Source organism: Leopardus geoffroyi, chromosome A1 (assembly GCF_018350155.1).
Source record: "Leopardus geoffroyi isolate Oge1 chromosome A1, O.geoffroyi_Oge1_pat1.0, whole genome shotgun sequence".
In the NCBI taxonomy this organism is placed as follows: Eukaryota; Metazoa; Chordata; class Mammalia; order Carnivora; family Felidae; genus Leopardus; species Leopardus geoffroyi.
In genome coordinates, this window is record NC_059326.1 from 2,304,963 (window position 1) to 2,321,161 (window position 16,199).

Here is a 16,199-nt window from a genome sequence, read left to right on the forward strand (position 1 = left end):
ATATTGATGGGTCTTGTTTCTTAAATCCATTCCGAAACCCTACGCCTTTTGATTGGTGTATTTAGTCAATTTATATTCAGAGTAATTACTGATAGATATCAAGTTAGTGCCATTGTATTACCCATAAAGTTGTGTTCCTGCAGATCATCTCTGTTCCTTTCTGGTCTTGGTTGCTTTTGGTCTCTCTTTCCTGCTCAAAGGGTCCCCTTTAATAATTCTTACAGAGCTGGTTTAGTGTTCACAAACTCTTTTAGTTTTTGTTTAACCTGGAAACTCTTTACCTCTCCTTCTATCCTGAATGACAGCCTTGTTAGATTCAGTATTCTTGGCTGCATATTTTTCCCTGTAGCATGCTGTATATATCATTCCACCCCCTTCTGGCCTGCCACGTTTCTATGTGTCTGCTAAACCTAATGTGTCTACCCTTGTAGATTAAGGATCTTTGTGCCTTTCTCTATCTTTGTATTTCGCAAGTTTCACTATGTTAGGTCTTGGTATTGACCTGTTTTGTTGATTTTCAGGGGAGTTCTCTGTGCCTCTTGGATTTGAATGCCTCTTCCTTCCCCAGACTAGGGAAGTTCTCAGTTATAATTTGTTCAAGTAAACCCTCTCCCCCTTTCTCCCTGCTCTTCTTCTGGGACTGCTAAGGTATGAATATTGTTGCATTTCGTGGAACTGCTGAGTTCCCTAGGTATATATTCACGATCTAATACTTTTCTTCCCCTCTTTTCAGCTTCATTATTTTCCATACTTTTATCTTCTATGTCACCCAGTTGTTCCTTTGCTTCTTCCACCTTCATTGTGATTCCATCTTGTTGGTTTTGCAACTCAGTTATACCATTTTTTATTTTGGCCTGACTAGTTTTTAGGTCTTTTATCTCTGCAGCAAGGGTTTCTCTGGTGTCTTCTAGGCTTTTTTCAAGCCTTCTGTTCTGAATTCTTGTTCAGATGTATTGCTTATATCTGTTTTGAGCAAATCCCTGGCTGTGGTTTCTTCTTGATCTTTCTTTGTGGGGTGGGGGTTCCTCCACCTTGTCATTTTCTCTAGGTTTCTGTCTTTGTGTGTTATGAAAGCTTGTTATGCTTCCTGCTCCTGAGAGTCTTGCTATCTTTTTTTTAAAAAAAAATTTTTTTTTTCAACGTTTATTTATTTTTGGGACAGAGAGAGACAGAGCATGAACGGGGGAGGAGCAGAGAGAGAGGGAGACACAGAATCGGAAACAGGCTCCAGGCTCTGAGCCATCAGCCCAGAGCCTGACGCGGGGCTCGAACTCACGGACCGTGAGATCGTGACCTGGCTGAAGTCGGACGCTTAACCGACTGCGCCACCCAGGCGCCCCAGAGTCTTGCTATCTTAAGAAGGGGTCATACACTGTCCAGGGCCTGGTGCTTCAGAAAGTATTCATGGTGTATGTGGTCTACGCTTTGCTACTGTGATTTGGCTGCTCCTTCCCCAAGGTCAGTCCTCTGCAGAGCTCCTCCTTGCTTGCAGTGGGCAGTGTTTGGACTTTTAACTAGGTGTGCTTTGATTTCTTTGTTGAAATAAGCCTGCCAGGTTCTCTCCCTCAAATTATGCAGATTGTTCTCTTACTTCTCACACTGATTTCCTAGGTGCTCAAAATGATTTGATGTTGGTTTAGCTGTGTTTGAAGGAAGCCCAGGGTCCCCCTACTACTCTGCCATCTTAACTCCCCCGATCGATTTTGCATTTCCTATCCATTCCTCTTTAGTCTTCTGCTCTATGGCATTGGTCCCTACCACTATTTTCAAACTGCTTCTGTAATGGCTCCCAAAGACCTACAAAACTTAAGGAGTCCTCTACTCTGTCGCTATCCAACTTGACCACTTTTAAAAAGTTTGATGTTCAACATTGCTTCATTGTTGCTCTTTTCTTCCCCAGATTCCATTATCCTGCACTTTCTGGGCTTTTTCTTACTTCTCTTGTACTCTGCTCCTTCTCAATTTCATTCTTGGCTTCTCAGTTTCAGCTTAACCTCTTAAATGCAACTGTTTTCCAAAACTCTGATCTTATCCTTCGTCACTCTACATTCTCCCCTTTAGGTCACATACTCTCATGACTTAATTATCACCTGTATCAGGATGCTTCCTAATCCCAGCTACATTCTTATCTCCAGACAGTTGCTTGCTACTCATATCTATCTCTACAGAGATGTCCCAATAGTTTATAAAGGTCAACATTTCCAAGCTCAGAGTTAAGATCTTTTTCAACCCAGTCCTCCTCTGCATTCTCCTTCAAATGAGGCCGGCTAACATGAAGGAAAGAGCAGGGTTGTAGAACTGCATGGACTGACTTGGAATCAAATCATGGCTGCTATATTGACTGTATATCGATTTTATATTTAAAGTGGGGATACTACTACTTACCTTGTAGGTTGCTGCAAAGATGCAACAATGCAACATGTATGTTGAACATAACCAATCCTCAATAAGAGCTAGTCTTCTGTCCTCTTAGATCAGTTAGTGCTACCATAATTCCTAGTTAGGCTGGCTGGAAAAAGGAGTGACCACTTATGTCTCCTCTCCCCTCTCCTCTTCAACCCAGCTGGAAACCAGGTTCCTCAGAGCCTGTTCCACAGCACGTCTTGACCGTATTTCCCACTTTGCATTCGCAGTTGTAAACTGGACTACTGTGATAGTATAACAAGCCACCTATCTCCAATCTCTTCTCTTCTAGTTCAGCTTTCACACTGTGGACAGAGGTAATTTTTGAAAACTGAAGCACCATTCTCTCTGACAGCTGTCCACTGGTTTCTCCCGGTGGTGAAGTACATTCACATTGGGGACTCTGCCTCTGAGGTGTCTCTTCACGTGTTGGCCACACAGGGACAGCAACAATGCTTCTACAGTGGTCTGTATTTCATAAAGTTTCTTTCCCCAAGGGACCAGTAATGACGGTCATTTAATGACTGTTGGTGCTAAACAGAGCAATATGGTTATTTCTGTTTTCCTATGCTGAATGAAATTGAATTTAAAGATAGATTTATGATGACTATCTAGTATTTCCTTTCCTGCTTGCTTTGTGAGTAATTTTTCATCTGAGGTCCTGAGTAGGAGCCATGATACCTAGAAATCCATATTTGATTTATTTTATTTTATTTTATTTTATTTTATTTTATTATTTTATTTTATTTTATTTTATTTTATTTTATTTTATTTTATTATTTTCCCCTCATTTTGTCCATTTAAACTACCCTCAACTTCTCTGTAGAATTCCATGCTGCCTTCATAATCCAGTTGCTCTATGATGATAAACTTTATCCATACTGATTCGTGGGTAACAAGCAAATTTGCTAACACTTGCTTACAATGATGTTAGAATGACACAATTTCTATCTTTTTCAAACCACATGTTTTGAATATGTGAAACATTCCCAATATTCTTTAAGCAGTTACACAGTATAGTTTTCTCCATAACTTTCTGTTACTTTTAACTTCTGCCACTCTAAGAAGTTGAATTCTGGAAGATTACTACCTGTTTTTCTGAACAGTAAGTGAAACTTCACTTATCTGGAAGTATACTTAGGCAATTTCAATCCTCTGGAATCCTCCAGCTTTCTTATGTAAGATGCAAACCCACGCGTAAGAAAAATCTTTTTCAGCATTTGAAACAATTGTTTTAAGGGCATATGATAAAATATATACGAAACTTTCTCAGAATTTATAGTCTTGTATATTCTAAAGCAGTGCTGTCCAATCGAAATATAAAGGAGTTACATAAGTAATTTAAAATTTTTGAGTAGCCACATTCAAAAAAATAAAAACAACAAAAAAAGACACGTGAAAATGAATTTACATCCCATCGCACTTCATCACGTATTTAATATAAAAATTCCGATGTTTTACGTTCCTTTCTCTTTTCTTCAAAATCCACTGTGGATTTTACATTTACAGAACAATCAATTCAGATTTACATTTCATTGGAAATACTTGATCTGCGTTCAGATTTCATAAGATTTACAATTTAAAAGGGGTTCCCTATACCCAGGTAGCTTCAAACATATGTAAAAATTTCTGAATACCTAAAGGGAATATCAGGTTTTAAATTTAAATTTTACATTAATTAAAATGTAAAAACTTAAGTTTTTTTTGGCCACAAGCCAAATTTCAAGGGCCCGAAAGCTACATATGGCTACTGGCTACTTTACTGGAGAGTGCAAGTAACAGAGTCTATATTTTATACCTAATTTTAACAAGCGTTGTTGCCTGTCTTCCCGGTACACTGGAGATTGGAAGAAAAACTAGATGACTAGAACTGACATAAAGATCTCACTGACACCAGTGATAGGAAACTAGCAATGCCTTTTTTAATTAAAAAAAGTTTTTTTATTATTTATTTTTGAGAGAGAGAGAGGACAGAGCACCAGCAAGGGGAGGGGGAGCAGAGAGAGAAGGAGACCTCCATGAGTCTTATCTTTTTCCAGTTGTACCGAGACATAATCGACATACCTCCCTGTGTACAATGATTTGACTTAGAGAAGTTCTGAAATGATTACTGCAGTAAGTTAACATCCATCATCTCGTACACATGCAAAAAAAAAAAAAAAGGCAACAAAAAAATCTTTTCTCCTTGTTATGGTAGCTCCGAGGATTCACTCTCTTAACTACTTTCCTATGTAAACCCTATGGCTGTCGTGATGCACGTCACACCCCCAGCACTGACTCATCTTCTAGATCCAAGTTCGCACCTTTCGACCACCTTCCTTCAATTCCCAGCCTCGCCTCTGGTAACCACAAATCTGATCTCTTTCTACGAGTCTGATTTTTTGTTGGATTCTACATAGAAGATCATACATTTCGTCTTTCCATGACACACACCTACTTTTAAGATAGGTCCTCATAAAGCAGCCTCTTACCTCCCGTTATTTCAGTTGTTCCTGTTTTGAAACTTTTCTGTGTGTTTTGTAAAGTACACCTAACCACACAACAATGAGGGTGTATTTTCTGTGTGTTTTAGCACACCTTCAAGAACTATATACCAACATACTGGTCTGAAATATTGAGGGTATTGAGGGTAGTTATGCTGACTCCATTCCTTTCTAGATACTCCAGAATTTAATTCCTATAGTTGTATACTGGGTTCTGTTTCCTCAAATAAAATGTAGCAAAAAAACCAACCAACAAAACAAACAAAAAACCAAAAAGCTAACCAATGCAGATTAATCAAGGCTCCCTACTGCCCCTGCAGAACTCCGAGACAGATATTCCCAGTGAGCTCCTGGCCAGTCTCAAGCTTGCTTGCATATTCCTGCTCTCAGCAGTTAGCTCAGTATCTGCTCTAATTTTTGTGTGTTTCCAAACCAATTACACTCATTGCACTTGCTACTGTAATTATTTAATTCAATATTTCTGTGAAGTAATGTGGTTTTCTGGAAACACCAGAAAGCTGAAGGTAGAAGTTAACTACTTGGGGACACTAGGACATTGGTCTCCTTTTTTTGCCTGAGGTGAGAATGCAGCTTCAAAGACAACTGAATATGGTGAAAGAAACCAGAAGAGCCTGAAATGGATGCACCAAGCACAGAAGACAGTTTATGTGAGTTTTCTTTTTGTTTTTGAAAGTGATATAAACTCCAAATATAAAAGCGTAACATTTAGTGTCTTATGTTTGGCAACACCCTGAAATGAGTGGGCCACTGTCACCGGGAGCTGCCAGGCCCCTCAGAAAACGCCATGTCAAGGAAGCCGCGAGGGGATAGCCTGCATCGATTCCTGTCCTGGTGGCTAGCTTGTTTCATTGAGTTCACGGGCCTTGACTACATACACAAAGGGGTGTGCGTGAAGTCACTTGCAATAATGCAAATGCCTGTATCAATGAAAAAGGAGTCTGAAAAGAGTTGCTGCAATAAAAAAGTGAGAGGAATACTTCAGAGCTGTGTTACAAAGGGACACTACTAAAAAAAAGTTCCTTCTGATTAGCTAGGGTATGTCTGTAAAGAGTGGGGAAAATCACCAAATCTTGAAGGATTCTACATTGAGTGCTTCATACCCGTCTTTACATTTTTTCTGCCCTTTAAAGAAAACAAGGTGGAAACTGCAGATGATAAATGATGAGACTGTGTAGCAAGAATCCAATCAGTGGCTCCACTCTAAGGAAAAGGCCTGGGTTCCGAAATGGATACAAAAAGAAATAAATAAAAATGTTAAAAAAAAAAAAAAAAAGGATGTGTATTTACTTAAGTTAATTAAAAAGTCTGTTATGTAAGTATCTTTATCTTTAAAAATGATTCCCCACTCGGACAGACTTTTTAAGGCAGTGGAACAATTATCGATGGCGGCCACACTGGGTAAGATGGATTGTGCTACACTTCCAAACACTGAGAATTTCACCTGTTTACTCACACAGATGTTCACGTCACTTACCTTAGTCTCCCCCATTTGCTAACATTCATGCGCTCTATATCCTCTTCCAGATTTCCACATATGTTAAATACTTAAGAGCCTATTTTTTGTTTTATGTTTATTCTCTGATTAGAACTTTTGCTATGTACTTTGCTTCTAGTCTCTGAGCCAGTTTCTTATATATAGAACCAAATATCTTAGTAATTAAATTTACGAAGCCTGTGGTATGCAACCTTGTCAAAGGGGTTACCGACGTATAGTTTGTGTGATAATAAAACACACACAGTTCGACGGGTTTTGACACATTTCTCTGCCCATGTCAGTACCATCGTCACCGAGATCTGAAACATTTCTAGCACTTCAGGAGGCTCCCTCATGGAAACTGCAGTCAACCCCTCACTCCCTCTCAGCCCCAGGCTGCCAGTGATCCGCTTTCTGTTAGCGTACATACACTCCTTTTCTAGAGTTTCGTATCCGAGGAATCACCTGCTCTGTATACTGTTTCACCTTGATTCATCCATGTTGTTGCATTTATCAGTAACTTTTCCTTTATATCGCTGAGTAGTATTTTATTGTATGAATACAATTTGTTTATCTAGTCACTTGATGAACACTTAGGTTCTGTTTCCAGTTTGGGGCTATTATGAATAAAGCTGTTACGAACATTCATATACAGGTCTTTGGGTGAACATGTTTTCTTCCTTTGACTAAATACATGGGAGTAGAATTGCCAAGTATAGTTAAGAAACTGCCAATTTGGTTTTCCAAAATGTGTGTTTCTTTTACATTCCTACATGTAAAAGAGTCCATTTGCTTCAGGTCTTGAAGGCTTTTTTAAAAAAAAGTCATGGTCATTTATGTATGTATGCATTACCAATCATAGTTCAAAGAAGTCAGTATGTACAAAGCACTGTGTTATGTATTTACTATGTTGTGTTTTTTTCTCCACAAAACACTCTAATAGATTAAAAACATTTAACTCAGGGCGCCTGGGTGGCTCAGTCAGTTAAGCGTCCGACTTCGGCTCAGATCACGATCTCACGGTTTGTGGGTTTGAGGCCCGTGTCGGGCTCCGTGCTGACAGCTCAGAGCCTGGAGCCTGCTTCTGACTCTGTGTCTCCCCCTCTCTCTGCCCCTCGCATGTTCATGCTCTGTCTCTCTCCTTCTCTCAATAATAAACGTTAAAACAGTTTAAAAAAATAACAACATTTAACTCTGTCACATACTCAACAGTTTATGCACAGTGAGGTATTTTTTAATACTACCATCAACATTCTTGGAATGAAGTAAAATTTACTGGTCACATGTCCTAGAGTTGTCTTGGAAACATATTTTCACTTAAACATATTTCCAGCTTTTCAAATATTAGCCTTAGCAAATTCCTGGAAAACCTGCACCCATTTATACCTATTGTAGCTTTTTCATTTTTCTATCATTTCTATTATCGTTATATACATTATATATATTATCGTTATCATTATCATAAAACAAAACCCTAAAAAACGTAGATGCTTAAGTCCATTTCTCCCACAGGCATCTTATACTCTGTTCCTCAACAGTTTCCCTCAAGGCTGCGCTACGGAAAATTTAACACTTCCAAATGTACAAATGATTTCTTGACATTTCATATGTAAGCAGTGGATATAATTTCTATTTTTATGGAAATGTAAAATCACACAAACACCCAAGTGTTTTATGATAAGCCAAAAATAAGTAGCATCTACTTACCTTAAAAAATTCCTTTTTCTCAACCATCTCATTACCATCTGCATCCAGCATTTTAAAAGCAACATGAAACCCAGTATGGGGTTCTGTAATTAAGTGAAAAGCGAACAGTTATTTAAATGTTGGTGAAATGCAAATTATATTTGCTGATCCCTAGGTCTTCGAATTTGAAAACAAAAAAGCTTCCAGAAACTATCATGCAAGTGCCTCAACAGAGAAAAAACGACCTCTTCTTATAACAATTTTCAGAGGCTGATCTATTTCCGAAGACGCGTTGTTCTGCTGCTAAATGCTCTGCTTCTCAAGGCAAAATCCATTTGAGAATTTATTTCTTTAACCCTACCAGGGGTTTCCTCTATTCTCATAATAGCTCGGCTATTTTCATACAGATTATTACTCTTGATTTCCTTTCCTCGGAGTAGGGTTTTTGTTTTTTAGGTTTATTTATTTACTTTGAGAGCGAGAGGGTGAGAGCGAGTGAGCAGGGGAGGGGCAGAGACAGAGTGACAGAAAGAATCCCAAGCAGGCTCCATGCTCCGTGTGGAGCCCGACACGAAGCTCGATCTCATGACTGCCAGACCTCGACCGGAGCCAATATCAAGACTCAGACGCTTAACCAACCGTCGCCCCTCTCAGAGTAGGGTTTTTAAAAAGCTTTTTATTTCGAGGGGCGCCTGGGTAGCTCAGCTGGCTAAGTCTCTGACTTCAGCTCAAGTGATGATCTCACTGTTGGTGGGTTCGAGCCCCCCGTCGGGCTCTGTGCTGACAGCTCAGGGCCTGGAACCGGCTTCGGATTCTGTGTCTGCCTCTCTCTCTGCCCCTCCCCTGCTTGCTCTCTCTCTCTCTCAAAAATAAATAAATAGGAAAAAAAAATTTTATTTTTAAATAATTTTAGCCCTAAGAAATGTTGTAAAGATAGCATAGTGAGTTCTCATACTCTTCACCCAGCTTCCTCTATTTTTAACATCTTATATAACCACAGTATCGTTGTCAAAACTAAGAAATTAACACTGGTAGTAGTATTTTCAACTGAACTACAGACTTTATTTGGATTTCATGTTTTTCCATCAATGCTATTTTTCTATTTTAGGATCATATATAAGAAGTCACGTTGGGGGCACTTGGGTAGCTCAGTTGGTTAAGCGTCTGACTTCGGCTCAGGTCATGATCTCACGGCTCCTGAGTTTGAGCTCATGAGTCCAGCTCTGTGCTGACGGCTAGGAGCTTGGAGCCTGCTTCAGATTCTGTTTCTTCCTCTCTCTCTCTCTGCCCCTCCCCTGTTCTCTCTCTCTCTCTCTCTCAAAAATAAATAAACATTAAAAAAAAATTGAAAGAAATCATGTTGCATTTAGTTGTTATGTCTCCTTACTCTGCTCCAAGTTGTGAAAGTTTCTCACTCATTCCTTGATTTTCATGACCAGTCTGAAGAGTACTGATCAGGAAGTTTGAAGAGTATCTAATGAGGGGTTTTAAATATGCGAAGGTTAAGTCTCATTCTTCTGTTCAACAAGTCTTTTAAGGAGACAAAGTTATGGGGAGCCATAGTACAAGGGAGGTAGAAGGGATAATCTAATCCAACAGTATCATTTTGTTGACACAGAAACTAAGATAGCAATGAAAAAAGACATAAATGCCAAACTTCCAAAACACTGTTTGGCAAGAACAGAGAATTCCACATGATCACAGAGACAAACTGTGGGATACTTACTAGTGAGGATGGTAAGCAAGAAAAGATACTCGGTATACGATATCAGTCCTGAAAGAGAGAAAATAAAAACATCAGGAAATAAGTTTTCGATGGTTTAGAAGTAATCACATATAGGTACTATACGGAAACTTCACTGAATTAAAAACACACACATTTTTACTTTAATTTACCTCTCTTTGATACAGTGTAAAACTTCTACAATAAAGAGTTGAGTACAGTACTAATACTTAAAAAAAGATACTGCGTTTTTTCATCAGGTTACTATTACCAGTAAGAGGAGGGATGGATGTTGGCTAGCAAATAATAGGCTCCCACTACAGGTTCGATTTGCATGGCACTTTATGCGACTCGCACTCAAATTTCACCATTCACAGCATCTCAAGTGAAGCAAATTTGAAAATTCCGGAGAGTAACGGAGATCTTGATACACCAGAGGCCAGACTATATTATTTAAAATAAGAAAGTTAAATCTTTGCAGCAGTAACTTGATCTTCCTTCGGGAAACCGTTCCTTCTCCGTTGTTGACATGCAGGCCAGGCAGAGGACTACCCGTTCTCACCCCTCAAGGTGGATGCTGACTGGCTCAGCCCATCACTGTCCTCTCACAGAATCGGCGCAGAGATGGGCAAGAAGCTGAGCCCAGCTAAGGAGCAGGCTGCACGTGTCTGGCTGCAGGGTCCTGCGATGGGCCTTGACCTCGGCTGGGTCATTCAGAGTGGCATTTCTGGTGAGAATGCTCGATCCTTCGCTTCATTGTGTTCCCTCCGCCAACCCTCCTGGGCTTTGATGATGTGAGAATGTTTCACTTAGGAATGTGAGGCAATGGAAAGAGGGCCTGGAACTGCCAGACAGCCGGTGTTCAGGGCCTGAGAATGCAGCCAGTCCTAACTGGCAGGTATGAAAGATGCACACTGGTGGTGTCTGAGCCCTGGATTAAGTTGAACTTGAAGCTAGCTCTGTGTCTGGCCACTAGCTCCACGTCTGTCCTTTCTTGCTCAAATAGATAGTGTCTGGTTTTATGTGCCTGCAATGAAAAGAGGAGCAACGAAGACAGAAAATGTATCTTGTAAATCATGGCCTCCTGATAAGCCAAAAAATTTTCCTTCAGGATCATAAATTTGATATAATAGCGAAATACACAATTAAAAAAAACTTTATCATGGAAAACCTCAATCACACACAAAAGTAGAGAGAATATAATGAATAACTGTATTACACATATATCAGCTTCAGTAATTATCAACTCATGACAGATCTTGGTTTATCTTTAGCTCTTTCCATTCCTTTCTCCCACTTCCCACTGGATTATTTTGAAACAAATCTCATATATTATTTCATAGTAGAAAATCCAAGCTGTATCTCTAAAAGCACGGCTCCCTCCCTCCAAATAATTACCAATAATCCCTCAATATCATCAGATTCATACCACTTTTACAAACGTCCCTGTATCAGAAAAATAATTTTTCAAGTGTTCTCAAATCAGGATTCAAGAAAGGTCCTTGCATTGTACTTGGTCAACAGGACTCAGGTCACTTTTTTCTTGTTGTTGTTGTGGCAAAATACCCATAACAGAATTTGCCATTTTAGCCATTTTTAAATGTCCAGGGTAGTGGCATTAAGTAAATTCACACTGTTTTGCAATGATTATCAAAACTTTTTTTATCACCACAAACTGAAACCCATGAAACCCTAACCCCATTCATTCTGCCTCCAGCCCCTATAATCTCTACCCTATTTGCTGTCTCTATGAATTCGCCTCCTCTAGGGGCCTCATATAGATGGAATCATACAATATTTGTCCTTTTGTGCCTGGCTCACTTCACTTAGCATCATGTCTTCAAGGTTCATCCACATGGTAGCACGTGTCAGAATTCCACTCCTGTTTAAGGTTGAATAATACTCCACTATACGCATAGGCCACATTTTGTTTACCCATCCGTTGATGGACATCTGGGTTGTTTCCACTCTTTGGCTATTGTGATTAATGCTGCTACAAACATTGGTGTACAAATATCTGTTTGAATCTCTGCTTTTAATTCTTTTGGGTACGTACCCAGAGGGGAACTGTTGGATCATATGGTCATTCTCTATGTTTAATTTGAGGAACACCCATGCTTTTTTCAAAAGTGGTGGCACCATTTTCCATTCCCGCCAACAGTGCAGAGAGGTTATCATTTCTCCACATCCTTGCCAGCACGTGTTAATTTTTTTCTTGATAATAATGGTATTTATTATGTGCTGTCTCATTATGGTTTTGATGTGCATTTCCCTAATGGTTGGTGATGTGGAGCATCTTTTCATGTGGGAATTAGTCAATCATGTATCTTCTTCAAAGAAATGTCTATTCCAGTCTTTCCCTTTCAATTGGGTTGTTTGGTTTTTTGTTGTCATTGAGTTACAGGAGTTCTTTATATATACTGGATTTTAACCCCTATATATGATTTGCAAATATTTTCTCCCATTCTGTGGGTTGTCTTTTCACTCTCTTTTCTGTGTACTTTGATTCACAAAAGTTTAACATTTTTCTTTTGTTCCCTGTGCTGTAAATCTCTTTTAAAAAATCTATAGATTCTCCCGTGTCTTTCCCCCCTCTCTTTCAACTTAGTTGTTAAAGATGCCTGGTCGTCAGTCCTGTAAAGTTTCTTATCGTCTAGAATTTTGCTGACTGCATCTTCTTGGTGTCATTTCAAATGTTCCTCTAACTTCTGTATTTTCTCCACACTAGTCCTTGGATCCAGAAGTGTGCTGAGATTCAAGTTGGATTTTTGGCAAGAATTCGTAATAGATGGTACTGTATACTTCCATCAAGGAGGCCGGAATAAAAATGTTTATAAAAATGCTATATACTACTAAGAGACCGTGATAGTAAAAGTTACCGACGTTGGAAGTATGTGAAATCATTTGCAGAGTTTAGGTGATCAGAGATGTCACAGAGGAAGTAATTCTAAAAATGGTCTTCAAAGGATGGATGAAAATTTAATTAAGTGGGGTGGGATGACAGATAAGGCTGAATATGAAAACTAAATATGAAAATTAAAAAGTCACTGATGGTCCGAAATAACATCCATGTGGAAGAAGAAATGGGAACTAAGGCCTATGGTAGCCTAGACACAGGAATGAACTCCCGCAGAGGGTGATGGCAGTGATCCTAACGGCTCCCAATCAGATGGCGCACAGACTTGGGGCCCAAGTTCAGAGCAAGGCAGGTAAGGACTTTCTATCCAGGTAATGCAATGGCTTAGCTACAAGTAACTTCAGGCATATATTTTAAATTTAAATGATAATATTAAAATAATATTTTTAATGACTTACATTTTTGTGCATTGCCAACTTTTTGGTTGTTTTTATTTTGGAGCCAGTGTACTTCTTTTTAATAAAAAAGCCCAGTGAGTTTTCAGATATTTTTCCTTAAAAACGTTCAGTGTTTATATGGAGAGAGAAAGAAATGTGTTTTGTCATATCTTGTACCCGAGAGAAGTGCTCTGGTGTCAGTTGAAGGATCAAAGTATTTCATCCCTTGGCAGCCTCAGTAAAGTAGAGAGTGGCTTTTTTCCCCCTCCAATTTTCAAAGGACTATGGTAATGTGAAAAAATGGCCAAAATGCTAGACTGACGTGGGCTTAGTGCCAAGAGGAGGCCTCACTCTTCTCTTCTTTCCACACAGGTACATGTCCTCTAAATGGGGACTCTGTGAGAAAGAAAATTCCAGTGTCTTTCTTTGACATGCTGACTTGAATAAAAAGCTTGAATAAACAGAGTTGAGACAGTATAAAACAGCACCTACACTCTCAAGTACATCATAAACAATATAGTTCTACAATTAAAATTAAAAAAAATATAATTCTACAATAGCATTCTCAGTATTTGCCCTCTGAAAACGCTTTTAAAGGAAACTGACACTTTGGAATACAGGAAAAACAATACATATCTCTTACATTTAATTGTAAAGTAAATGGCAATGTTTTAAAAGTACATGCCAAATAGGAAAGTATTTTAAATAACTATATTTAAAAATTTGTTAATGAATCCTTAAGGAAGGGCCACAAGAAGAGAGGATTAAATTCTATTAATGACTATGCTTCTCTAAAAATATTTTAAATTTGGAACCATTCTTTTTTTTTTTTTTTAATTTTTTTTTCCCAACGTTTATTTATTTTTGGGACAGAGAGAGACAGAGCATGAACGGGGGAGGGGCAGAGAGAGAGGGAGACAGAGAATCGGAAACAGGCTCCAGGCTCCGAGCCATCAGCCCAGAGCCCGATGCGGGGCTCGAACTCCCGGACCGCGAGATCGTGACCTGGCTGAAGTCGGACGCTTAACCGACTGCGCCACCCAGGCGCCCCTAAATTTGGAACCATTCTAAAAAATGACTTGCTACTGAATGCAATTTTGAGAACTCTGTTTCCCAAAGCGAGATTAATACATCTATCATAAGAACATGCTTATATACCTTACAATGTATTTAATTTATATTCAGTACATCTTTAAGGACTGTATTATGTTGAGAATTCTGCTCAGTTTAAAATAAAAAAAATTTAATATTTACTTATTTATTTAAATGTTTATTTACCCTTGAGAGAGAGAGACAGAGGGAGACCCAGAATCTGAAGTAGGCTCCAGGCTCTGAGCTGTCAGCACAGAGCCCAATGTGGGGCTTGAACCCACAAGCTGCGAGATCATGACCCAAGCTGAAGTCGGACGCTTATCCAACTGAGCCACCCAGGCACCCCTGTATTTATTTATTTTTGAAGGAGAGAGAGAGAGAGAGAGACAGACAGACAGACAAAGTGCGAGCGGGGGAGGCGCAGAGAGAGGGAGTCAGAATCCAAACCAGGCTCCAGGCTCCAGGCTGTCAGCACAGAGGCCGACAGGGGGCTTGAACCCACAAGCTGCGAGCTCATGACCTGAGCTGAAGTCGGACGCTTACCGACTGAGCCACCCAGGCGCCCCCAGAATTCTGCTCAGTTTACAAGAACGCATACGAGCCGCACGCTGCGGGAGTCCCTGAGGAGTAGCAGCCGTGGCTGTGCACTTCCCTTTGGCCTTGGGCCTCAACGAGGGCCACAAGGCGACTAAGGACGGGAGCAAGTTGAGGCACAGCCACGGCCACGGGAGCCTCAGCAAGCACACCAGGCTTGCGCAGGACGTGATGTGAGAGGTGTGCAGCTTTGTCCATCGAGCGGTGTGCCATGGGGCTGCTCAAGGTCTCCGAGGACAAGTGCGTCCTCAAGTTCACCAAGAACAGGGTGGGGACACACGTCTGTGCCAAGAGGAAGACATGAGGGAAGCGGCAGCCAAGGACTGAACCTCTCCTCTCTGGATGTAATAAAACCTTTTTGGAACTGGCAAAAAAAAGCACGATAACTCGTATTTTTCTTTACAGTAATGAATGGTGGATAAGTTATTTTCTTATTTCAAAGGTATACTATTTTTTGCTAGTTATCATATGGTGTAATTTTTGATATTTATTTTATGTGGTAAAATGGAATATTTAAAATTGTTCTCAGTGTAGCTAAATTTTACATTCTTTTCAAGTGACTTCATTAATATCAATAAAGAAATAAAAAGAATCAACAAAGCATATGTGAAAAAAGTGTACCTGTTGAATCTCTCCTCTATTATAATATTCATATTAGTGTTTTTTTTTTAAATTTTTTTTTACATTTATTTATTTTTGAGAAACAGTGAGACAAAGCGTGAGCGGGGGAGGGGCAGAGAGAGAGAGGGAGACACAGAATCCAAGGGAGGATCCAGGCTCCGAGCTGTCGGCACAGAGCCGGACGCGGGGCTCGAACCCGCTAACTGTGAGATTGTGACCTGAGCCGAAGTCGGACGCTCAACCGACGGAGCTACCCAGGCACCCCGTATCAGTATTTTTTCTTTAAGTTGAAAATGCACATTTCAATTTGTGTATTTCAGAGAAAAACAAAAAACTCTTGTTAAGACCCTCTCTAAGATTTTTTTCTTGGTCCGTTTCCTGTAACTTCTTCTCTAGCCACAGAAGGGAGGAGGAAGTAGATAAATACCCAGCAGGCGACATCAGGAAGACTGTGTTTGACTCCATCTGCAGGGTGGGAGCGGCAACGAGAGAAAGGGTTCCAAGAGATTTGCTGGGTTTCGACGGGGTGGGTGAAAAGCAGTCCTACCAAACGACACTAGAAATAAAAGTGCGGGTTTCGGGGAAGATGATGAGTCGGGTCTGGAATACGGGAAGCTCCAGGGAACTGAGACACGCGCGAGCAGGCATCGGGCAGCAGGCTCGGATACCGAAGTCTGGAGCTCAGGAGAGCGGCCTGGGCCGGAGACGGGGACACGGCCGGGGATCTGGGATCTGAGAGTCCCAGCGGCACCCACGGAGGCCAAACCAAGGGGAGCAGGAGAACCGTAAGCGGACAGATCCTAGGGAG

At 40.2% G+C, this 16,199-nt stretch overlaps 1 protein-coding gene across 1 annotated transcript in view; it reads right to left on the reverse strand.

The window, feature by feature from the left end:
• MICU2 (mitochondrial calcium uptake 2) overlaps positions 1–16,199 on the reverse strand; it is a 142,281-nt gene that overhangs the window by 53,724 nt on the left and 72,358 nt on the right. The window contains exons 5-6 of the mRNA XM_045453937.1: positions 9,794–9,841; positions 8,089–8,171 (exon numbers count right to left, since the gene is read on the reverse strand). Of these exons, the coding sequence (XP_045309893.1) occupies positions 8,089–8,171; positions 9,794–9,841 (131 nt within the window). The remainder of the gene's footprint in view (positions 1–8,088; positions 8,172–9,793; positions 9,842–16,199) is intronic.